At 48.4% G+C, this 10,653-nt stretch overlaps 1 protein-coding gene and 1 non-coding gene across 2 annotated transcripts; one reads left to right on the top strand and one right to left on the bottom strand.

Moving 5' to 3' along the window:
* Positions 1-496: 496 nt before the first annotated feature.
* On the top strand, positions 497-7,493 carry LOC127059187 (skin secretory protein xP2-like). The gene is made up of 3 exons (XM_050970527.1): positions 497-598; positions 1,543-1,689; positions 6,606-7,493. Exons 1-3 carry the CDS (start codon positions 497-499, stop codon positions 7,491-7,493), a joined length of 1,137 nt encoding a protein of 378 aa, XP_050826484.1.
* A 2,559-nt stretch (positions 7,494-10,052) lies between these two features.
* On the bottom strand, positions 10,053-10,126 carry TRNAN-GUU (transfer RNA asparagine (anticodon GUU)). Its single transcript has one exon. It is a non-coding gene; the product is annotated as a tRNA-Asn (tRNA).
* Positions 10,127-10,653: the final 527 nt, after the last annotated feature.

Raw genomic sequence — 10,653 nt, 5'->3', positions numbered from 1 at the left:
CAGTCATTCCTTCCATCAAATCCTGTGGTTGCTCCAAGCTTGCACAAATCCCAGAAACTGGATGTATGTGGTAAGCTGGTTGGCTTGGGGAAAAGCAAGAGCTCAACATTCAGAACATGCAAACCCCTTGTAAATATTTTCTCAGTCTGCACTGGCAGTTACAGCCACCACCACTGCAGCACCACCGGCCTCCCAGGCAATGCAGATTCTCTTTTTTGCAGCACAACCATCGTTGCCAGAGCCCACTGAACAGCCATGTGACAATTAGAAAGCAACAGATCCACCAAGTAAAGCAACTCTGGAACCAGAAACCATAATCCAAACCCCTGAGAACCCAACAATTGGTGTTCAAGCCTGCGGTCTGTTTCCCCCATTTAAGCACTTCGGGGCACCAATTTATTATTTTTTTTAATAAGAAGTAGTTGTAAATGAGCAGTCAGGCCCTTGTGGTCAGCACATAGCACTGGCAAGAGCAGCAGAACGAGGACGTGGGCCGATGCTTTGGGTGTACCAGCAGAGGCAGACCCCCCTGATAGTTACCATAGAGATAGCAGGAGCCACAAAGAGCTTCGATCGTTCCCGGCTGGGCTGGGAGGGGGCAATTTGTATGCGCGAGCCCTGCTGGGATTGAAAGAATGCAGAGGAGGACAGGAAAGATAATGGAGAGAAAAAGAAGTGAAGGGAGAATACAAGAAATGAGAAAAATGGAAGAAAGAAAGGAAAAGGGGGCAGGGGGAGATGAGAAAGCGACCAAAGGGAGTGAGGGTTCTCAGAAGAAAAAAATCCAGCGGAAAGACCAAGGGAAAATGGAGAGAGAAGGAGAGAAAACATGAGTGAGAAAATTCATCTTGTGCAGACAGCACTCGTGTTGCTGCCTGACAGGAACTGCTGCTCCAGAGGAGCTAAGCCAGTAGTGTGGGCAGCTGAAGGAGCAGCAGGATGGATGGATGGATGGATGGATGGATGGATGGATGGATGGATGGATGGATGGATGGATGGATGGATGGATGGATGGATGGATGGATGGATGGATGGATGCTTGCAGCTCCTCACCTACACCAGCAAAACTGCTCCAAACACAGAGCGGAGGAAGGAGGAGGGAGAGGGAGAGGGAGAGGGAGAGGGAGAGGGAGAGGGAGAGGGAGAGGGAGAGGGAGAGGGAGAGGGAGAGGGAGAGGAGGCACCACAAAAGCAAACAAGTTTGTTTCTCTCTTCTTTGTGCTCCTCAAGGAAGGGCATTGATGGCCAGGGCAGGACAGCTTCTGCCTCTGAAAGCTGTGACTGCCTAGTCTGGTGGGGCTGGAGCTTCAGCAAATGCTCTGGGGTCCCTTTGAGGACCACAGCAGCCTCCACATTCCCAGCTGCCTCCTGCAGACAACACCTAAATCCCTAGGCCAGAAAGGCTGAGAAGAACAATTTGAATCACTAGCTAAATCAGCAGAGTCTCCCAAACACCAAGTTTGGGGAAAATCTCTTAGGGACGACAGTGACCACTGTAACAAGTGGACTGTGTTGTTGCAAAAGTCTGTCGTTCCTCTGCAGGTTAGTAATGTCACAGGCAAGTCTGCTTGTCTGCCAAGAGGAATCTTAGCAAAGTCAGAGACAGAGAGAGATTTAATACATAGTCAGTTACAGTTAAAGAAAAACATCTTGTTTGATGATGTTCCTCAGCCCTGTACCTCCCAGAAGGTAGGAGTAACAAAAATGCCTTGCTTTGGTGGCCTCATTAATGCCATCATGCTGCAGCGACTCACCTTGCAGTTCCCAGGACACTTCACAGCCCCGAGCTGGTACTCAGCTGGGATTTCAGTTTGCTGCCAGAGGAATGTCCCAGAGGTTGGCAGGACAGCAGACAGCTGCAGGGTACTGCAGCCCCATGGCTGAGAGACAGGAGAATTTTTCCTGGGGAGAATGACCATCTGCTGAGTTTTTCCTAAAATACACTTTTTTTTTCTCTTAGCAGCAGCACCACAGTACTCCTCACCTTGAAGGCCATCCTATGCAGCCCTGTGGGAACAAGACAACATCCCCTACATTTTCTTACAGAGAAACAGATTTAAATATGTTCAGTGAAAGTTTAGCATGGATTTCAGAGACAACCCCCATCTGTCAATAGCATCAATTGGCCCATCTGCATCATAGGCTCAGTACACACAGACCAGCCTAGAAGTGGATGTGAAGGTGTTCTTTTTCTTTTTAATGAACCAGTACTGGGTTTGTATCATTTCACTTCTCAAGTCAGCTGCCAAACTGACCATAAAGCAGATTTCTCCCTTGCATATTAACACCAACGTCAAGTTACCCCTAAGATCAACAGCATTGCCTTTGAGTTAAAAGCACACAGATGTCTGAGTAACAGTAAAATTACTGAAGTATGTAAAAGCCTCTGGAAATGTTGGAAAGCAGCTTTTCCATATATAACAGTGTCACCATTTAAGTCAAATACATTGTGATTTTAGCTTAAAAAGCCCTCCAAAGCAACACAAACTAAATTGAAAACACTTTCCATTCAGAGGAATATACTCTTTACAGAGGAATTTACTCTTTATAAAGCTGCAGAGTAAAGCAAGAAAATGGCATGTATAAAACTGCAAAGTGCCTTTGTAGGAAAGCCTGAATAGTTTTATGCACAAGTTTCCAAACTGTCCTATGCATTATGGCTACTATCTTTTTTAATGTGATTTATGATACAGAATCATTTTTAAAAGAGATGGTGTCAGTGCAGCCACAGATATACTCAAAGATTTCAAAGCCTTTTTTTAGCTCTTTCCTTATCACCACCACACATGTAGGGAGAGCATCCTCCAGTCAGCCCCATAGTTTCCAGCCAAGCCCAGCCCAGCCTCAACAGCCTCAGGCTGCTGAAGTCATTAAGATTTTTATGAACATCCACTAGCCAGATGAGTCCTCATTTCCAAATCCCTTACAAATTTTTCCACCACAAGAATACTTTCCAAAAGCTGGGAAATAGGCCCCAAACAGTTCTTTCAGTACTAATGGGAACTGGAAACTAAAAAACCATCCAGCAATGGTAATTTGTACAAGTCTCTTAAATCTTGAAAATGAGGCTATTCATTTTCTAATAATAAATCTTTACTACAGATAATCTTATCTTCCTTCCACAATAAACTCCTAATTATTACCTTTCCAGCCAGCATATCTAGGATTTTAAAAATATGTGACAGCGGTAAAAGCAAGTACTGGATTTTAGGACTGAAAAAAAGGGAACAGTTAGGTTAGCAATACAGAAGACCCTTGTTTTTCAAGATCTGGACAACATGATAGAACAGAACAAGTTACAGGCTGGGAGGGAACTATTCACATGAGAGAAGTCAAGGACAGCCACGGCTCCAGCAGCTGTGGGGAAACTCCACCTTCAGTTTGCCCAGACCTGTGCTGCCCAAAGAAAAGCAAAAGAGGAAAATCCTTCCTTTTTTTTCTTTTTAAGTTAGACCTGGTCAAACCCAGAATCCATCGCTAAATATTAAGGGAAAATGAACAAAACATTTTTGCAAATATTTCTCTAAACTGAGAACTTTGCACATCATTAATTACAAGCTTTATCTCTCCTTGATGCTGGGACCACTTCAGGGCTGGCTTTTGTGGTGCCTCCTCTCCCTCTCCCTCTCCCTCTCCCTCTCCCTCTCCCTCTCCCTCTCCCTCTCCCTCTCCCTCTCCCTCTCCCTCTCCCTCTCCCTCTCCCTCTCCCTCTGGCACAGACCTTCTCTGCATCACTTTCATTGAGCATGGTGTGTGTCATGGCACAGACCTTATCTGCATCACTTTTGCAGGGAATCTGTGAAGTGAAAAGGAGACCAAAATTAACATTCTAATCCTGCCATTTTACTTCACTGCTTTGCAATCATGTTTTAAACAGTACAAGGGATTTAGCAACACCAACTTTTAAGCAGAATATTTACAAACAACTCTCAGTTTGTTAAACCAATTATTCCTTACCAATATAGGCACTATTCTAGCAAGCACTTAACAGTTGCTTGCAGAGCCTGATATGCCAATGACACAACAAGAAAATAAAATAATCAGAATATCCTGTCCATTCAGAATAAAATATAAAGTCACCAGTCCCTTGGCCTCAGTTATTTGGAAATTCCCAGATACTCATTGCTCTTCTGGAAGGTGTAGATAGAAGTATTCCCACATCTCCCAGTCTGTTAAACTATGAAGGTGCAATTTGGCTCTCAGGTTTTGCCAACAAAGCTATGATGATGACAAAGGAACATAATACTTAACAGAAAAAATAATCTAAGCCTATCTTATGTAACAGTACTTTTAGTACATTAGGGCAAATGAACTTCATGGATCAAAGTCATATTCTTTACAGGAAAAACATTAAAATGGCATTTCTCTTCTTGTGAATGCATTTCTTTGTGGCAAAATATATGTATTGAGTAATCATAAAAATAGTTTTAAAAGTAATTTATTTTTTATTGATTTATAATTTAGAAATAAATTTATTTCTTCTATTTATTTCTACAAAATTTCTCTTTCCTTCATATCTGTGGGACAAAACACAGTGTTTTATCTCCTTGGTCCTTCTTCACACCCTGTTTCCTCCCTGGAACCCTACATACCTTTCACACATAAATCGGATTTCCATGACATTTAAATGCAGTTCCTTAAGCTTTCAGCAAATGTGACACAGCTTTCCTCTCTGGGCCCTACAGCAGCCCCCAGTATTACTCAATCTGGCTGTAATCTTCATGTTTCTTAGATAATAATAAAAAATTTGAGCTGAGTGTCACTTTCATTTTCAGAAAAAGACTTGCCCATTAAAAAGTCAGTGCCTGTTTTTCTAGGTTATTGTTTCTAGACTATGCATTTTTCCCCCTCACAAGCACAAGTTTGTAATTTTAGCCTTTGATGGAGCTTGTAATTTGCATTTTAGTAATTTTGCTCACTCTGCTTTTCACAAATGCTATTCTTTGGAGATTCCTGTGTGCTACAATTAAAAAAAAAAAAAAAATACCCAGGAAGCTGCTTGGTTTCTTAATGCCTTTGATTCAAATAGTCTCAAGAAATGCTGTACCAACATCAGGATGTGTAGGAAAGAGGTGCTAGATATATTTTTATGTATCAATCCATGGGGGAGAGCATGCAACTGAGAAATTAAAGCAAAAATGTTCAGATACAGAAAGTAAGCTGTACCAAGATGCTGAAATAAACAGGAATTGCATGTGGAGTATCTCAGAATTTCCTTGAAAAATTAAAAACTTGAATAAGAACAGCACAGTTCTCAACAGGAACATTATCCTTAACAATTAGGATTAGAACTGCTGCCCAAATTGACTTTAAAGAAACCAGTAAGAGAATAAAATCAAGCAGTTCTCTCTCAAAATCCTATTCTTTAATCTTCAGACAATGGTCTCCAGCCATCCTTGCATTATATTTTTTATCTGTCTTTGGGTTTTTTGGGGATTTTTTTTTAAGTGTGTTGTTTCTGCTGTGCTTATCTTTGAAGGAGTAGGTCCAAAGTAAGCAAACAGCAACGAGAAAAGAGATAAATAAATAATCCCGGGGAAGGAGCCTCTCGGAGCCTGTGTAGCTGAACCACTGACTTATTGTCTCTGCTCTCACCACACCCCCCACTTCAGTCCGTTGTTCCTCTGTAAAGTAAAAAACAAAAAACCCCCAAAAAACCCAGAAAACAAAAAACGACAAAAAATTTAAAATTTGTGGGGGCCTACCATATTAACAGCCTTGCAATCCTTAGGAGGGGGGAAAAAAACCACTAAAAAAAAAGCCATGGAAAAGCTATTTGTTATTTGAAAACAAAAAGCATCTGAAATCAGCATGTTGTATTTGTTTTCACCATCAGTTTGAGGTGGGGGGAAAAGAAAGAAAAAATAAAGACAGCTGTTAACCCATTTTAGTAGAAGTGGGAAAAATCCTGGGGATTTCTTGAGCCTAATTTCAGCCTAGAGTGATTTTTATGGCCAAACAATGAATCCTTAAAATAATTGGTTCATATCATGCATACACAACAAACTCTGAACCCAGGCCTTGATTCAATTTCCAGGGTAATTTGTAGGAATACCTCCTTTGATTTTGGTGATGGTAACAATGTACAATATCATAAAAAAATAAAAAATCTTTACCGATGTGTTCTGGCTGAACACAGAGCAATTGTTTCTTTATGTTGCACGAGCTCTGAGAGTGTTTTTGCAGCATTACATGTGACTTATGTCGATGAAAACAAATCGATATAAATCGTGGGTAAAAAAAGCACCATCACTTAGAGAGGTACTAAATTTCCAGACCACGGTATTCAGATTATGATTATTTATTGCCATTGTAGGTAGATGAAAGGCTGTGGCGTTCCTTCCCGTCTCCCTGTTCCGTGCCAGCTGAATTCTGCGAGAGGGATGGTGTTAGGAATGGAAGGCTACAGTAATGTTAACTATGCTGTTTCCCTCCAACATCCATTTTGTTCCAAAGAAACACTTGCCAGAGATTAAAATATTCAAGATGGCTGTTTTCTGCACCCTTTCTGCGAGCTGTACAGTTTTTCATCTTTCCAATACTCCGGGTCCCCGTCTTTATTGAGACCATGAATATTTTATTCCCCATCTTATCTGCCTCCCAAGTCAATAAATATTGGCCAAAGTTCAAAGGCAGTTGCTTCACCTCGGCCTCGCTCCCAGCCCGGACACCGCGCAGCCCTCCGGCCGCCGCTGCAGCCGGACGCCGCTCCCGCACCGCCGCTCGCCGCCGAGGATGCGCCCCCGCCCCGCGGCGCCCCCGCCCGAGCCCCCGCCGCGGCAGGCAGGCCCGGGCCAGCGCCCGGAGCGCGGCGGCTCCGCGGGGGCGGCGGGGCCCGGCCCCGCACCTGGACTTCCGCGCGGGCCCGCGGCCCCTCCCGGGCGGCGGCCGAGCAGCTGCGGGGCGGGGCGGCCGCGGGGGCCGGGGGCAGCTGCGGGGGGGTCCCGGCTCCGAGCGGCCCCGCCCGCTGGCAGGAGGCAGCGGGAAGCCCCGGAGAGGGGCGGGGGCGGCACGGAACCCCCGGCTCCCACGCAGAGCCCACCTCTCCCCTGGGGCTTCCCGTGGCGGGGGAAGAGTATTCTTTTGTCCCCGCGTGTCCCCGCGTTTGTGAGTGCCCCGAGCAGCGGCGGGGTCGGCTCGGGCCGGGGGCTGCAGCAGTGCGGGCAGCCGTGTCCTCCCCATCCCCCAGGGCTCCGCTGGACGCGGCGGGGAGGGGAGCGGGACCCGCATCCGCAGGGAACGCCGGCTCCCCGAGCCCTCCATCCCGCAGCGCCGGGGCACGGGCGGCCGGCGGCGGCTCCCCCTCCGTGGAGTGCGGAGCCTCCGAGGGCTGCCCGAGGCGGGGGACAGCGGCAGAGCTGTCCCCTCTGTTCCCAGCCCGAGGCACCGGCCGCCCCCAGCCCCGCGTCCCCGTCCCATCGCCGCGCGAACAAAGAGCCGCGGCGGGTTGCGGGTTGCTGCGGTTTATACAGGCGCTGGTGATGCCAGGGTGAGACAACCGGCGGTCCGCTGGTTCTGGGTTCTCCTGAAGGTCTCGACGGCGAGTCCTGTCCAGCTGCCTTAGAAATTGTTTGGAATATCGGTTGGGAATACTTACTCTGGAATTTATCTCGGTGTTAGTTAAGAAGTCACTTTGAATATGTCAAATCTTTTTCCTATAAGCATCAGACGGTGCAATCCCCCATTACATTTAGAACAGCGTTTATCAGAGACTGCATATAGATAAATGGATTAAGGCAAGAACCGGCTGGTTTGTCTGGGTACATTACCCAGCTACGAGAAGCTTTTTCCATGGCTGAGAACAGAAAGCTTCACTGACTTCTGAAAAAATTTTACTTCATCCAAAGGAAGCTTCGATTCCCTGTCTAGTCCCAAAAATGTATCAGGTTTCCCGTTCTCCACAACCTTAATTGTAATTAGTTGGTGAGCAGATGGGATGAGGCACTTCCCATGCATGAGCTTTCCACTTCTACTAAATTAGTTTATCAAGCACTACCTAAATGTCGCTTTATATTACGGAGCCCACGATGAGCCCCTCCTGTACACGTGTCGCAGGATCGCGGTGTGGGTGCTCGCACCCCGCATCTATTTTAACAGATTTGACGGTGCACGCTCGCACAGCGACGTGTAGCAACTGGAATGAGCCTAAACAAACCCCGTGGTCAGCAATAACCACTCCTGTAAAACGCATCTGTGACTTGCTAAGGAGAGCATCACTTTGCTTTATGGGAGCAGAAACGCTTGTCCTTCCTCATGAACTATCAGGTAATTTTAGTTCTAAATTGTTACTGGTTTTCCAGACACTGCTGCTTCACACTGACAAGATCAATTTTTTGTTGGTGGTGGCTCCTGTAAGGTCTTGATGCCTGCCTGCTAGAGCGGCGGTCCAAGAACTGGCAAATGCAGATTTTTAGATTTCATCCCCTGCGAGGCTTAGCTGGCTGCAGTGGATGCAGTACTACCGGGCTGAATACATCCTGCACTGCAAACAGCGAGGAAATATCGAGGAGGGAATTTACCTGAAACACTTTAGTGAAAATAAAATTCTCCCTAACAGCAGGGAATTTTTACGGGTTAATCGTGGGTAAAGGTGATAGGGGGGTCCTGCAGAGAGCTTCACCTCCCCTGATACTCAGTACAGAGAGCTTCACCTCCCCTGATACTCAGCACACGGCTGCCAGTTTTTCAAAATGTTTTACCGAAATGAAAACTATGTGGATGATAGGGGGAAAAAAAATCACATCAACGATTTAAGGTGTACGACTTTCAAAAGATTTTTTCGGTGTTTCTAAATACGTCTTTTCTCGGCTATCTTGGCTAGCGAGGGCCGTATCTTGTCATCGATGGTAAATCAATGGCACAGCCTGACCTTTAAGAGGGTTGTATCCCTTATTCAAACCAGGCGGGTTGAACAGAAAGATTTGTGAAATACAGCTTCGCTGGGGAAGGGGCATTTTTAACACGGATCCTGTTTTCTCTAAACTGTAAATAGATCCTCTCAGAGCTGGCAGAGGTCGGGCTGGAAGGCAGCCGGATTTCACGCGACCAGGGCGCTCGCTGGAATCGGCTCTCGGGCTCGGATACGGCGAAGGTGCCAACTTCTAATTGACACGTTTAGGCGAAGCTCCCAGAGTAATTGCTTTTAACATTCATTTATGCAAAGCGGCTTCGCGCGGGCAGGGCGAGCCCGGAGCGGCCGCGCCGCCTGCCAGCAGGGAACGGGCCTGGAGCACGTCCCGCCCCGGGCGGGGAGGGACCGCAGGGCACTGCGCCGTCCCGGCCCTGCCCGCCGGGCCCCGGGACGCGGCGGGAGCCCCGCAGCCGGCTCTGCCGCCAGGCTCCCGTGCTCCGGCTCGCTTCACCCGGCTGCTCGGGCTCCCTCCGCCGCGGGGTGTGCGCGTTAACAGCGCGCCGCGGAGCGCCGGCCACAGTCGCGCTCGGCAGTGATCTCAGTAATCCTCCTCGCAAGCGGCGTTTGTCCTCGAGTCTCATTCCCATCCGGGCTGTCCGCCGGCGGCCGCTCGAGTGCTGAAGCGCCGTGAGCGCCTCCCGAAGCAAACCCCAATCGCCCGGCAGCATCGCTCGTTATCCCGGAGCAGCTCGAAGACCGATTTTCCTTCGCACCTCCCGCCGCGGGAGCAGGGAGTGCAGAAAACTCCGGGCACTCGGGTCCCCGCCAGCCTCAGGACAGAGCCCGCCGCTGCAGCCGACGGCTCTCGGGGGCCGCACCAGAAACCGCATCGCCGCACACACGGAGGCAGGAACAGCTCTCGGGGGTCCCGCAACCTTCGCCACACCGGCGGGGCACGGCCGTGTGGCCCCGCAGGAGCCGTGGGCAGGGCAGCCGCTCTGCGGCGGGCTCGGGGCTCAGCGCTCGGGGCGGGCCCCGCCGCAGCTGGGGCCGCCGCGCTGCGCTCCCCGCCGGGGGCCCCCCTGCCCGGCAACACGCGGCGCCTGCAGGGCCGCCGGCGCTAATCTCACATCCTCCCCCGGCGCACACGCACAAAACGACGGCCGGCGGCGGGGGCGGCGCCGAGCCCAAAAGTGAAGCCCGTCCCTGGGTGGGCTCGAACCACCAACCTTTCGGTTAACAGCCGAACGCGCTAACCGATTGCGCCACAGAGACTGTGCTATAGGCGCCTTTGCCCTGCAAAGAAATGCTTTAGTGCCGCCCATGCTGTGTCCCCGCTGCCTCTTCGCCTCTGCTCCGGCCACCGGCGGCCACCACGGACCCACCGAGCCCGGGATCCTAAACCGCGAGACTCGCGACACGCCAAAAAACACTGGGGAAACAGCGAAAACAGCGGCTTTTCTTCCCCTACCCAATGAGAAACCCTCATTCTCAAAATCATTGTTGGCAGCAATGCTCTTTATTTTAGGGAGTAAATTAATGAATCAGAATTAAATCTGCTTTTTCTTGGATGCTGCTAACTGATGAGTTATTTATGCAAGCCAAAATATAATTTCCAAATATCATGGAAAAATTGCTCTATTAATATATTTAGAAGGTAGTTTTAAGTGACTGCAGGGAACAGTTAGACTCCATAAAATAGGCAGCAGTTCTCTGTGTGTGTAGGTTAAGTGTATTAACAGTTCTAAGTACTGGAAACAGTCTTGAAGAAAAGCTAACATTCCTATTTATTATTTTACCAA

This window comes from Serinus canaria, chromosome 2 (genome assembly GCF_022539315.1).
Source record: "Serinus canaria isolate serCan28SL12 chromosome 2, serCan2020, whole genome shotgun sequence".
Taxonomy (NCBI): Eukaryota; Metazoa; Chordata; class Aves; order Passeriformes; family Fringillidae; genus Serinus; species Serinus canaria.
The sequence above is the reverse complement of the archived record's forward strand: the minus strand, read 5'-3'. Positions and strand labels throughout refer to the sequence as shown.

Excerpts from the sequence above, each read along its gene's own strand:
- LOC127059187 (XM_050970527.1), top strand. The coding sequence starts at position 497 with ATGCTTTGGGTGTACCAGCAGAGGCAGACCCCCCTGATAGTTACCATA. Across the intron at positions 599-1,542 it reads CCCGGCTGGGCTGGGAGGGG|GTTAGTAATGTCACAGGCAA; the intron begins GCAATTTGTATG and ends GTTCCTCTGCAG. Across the intron at positions 1,690-6,605 it reads AGCCCTGTACCTCCCAGAAG|TCAATAAATATTGGCCAAAG; the intron begins GTAGGAGTAACA and ends CTGCCTCCCAAG.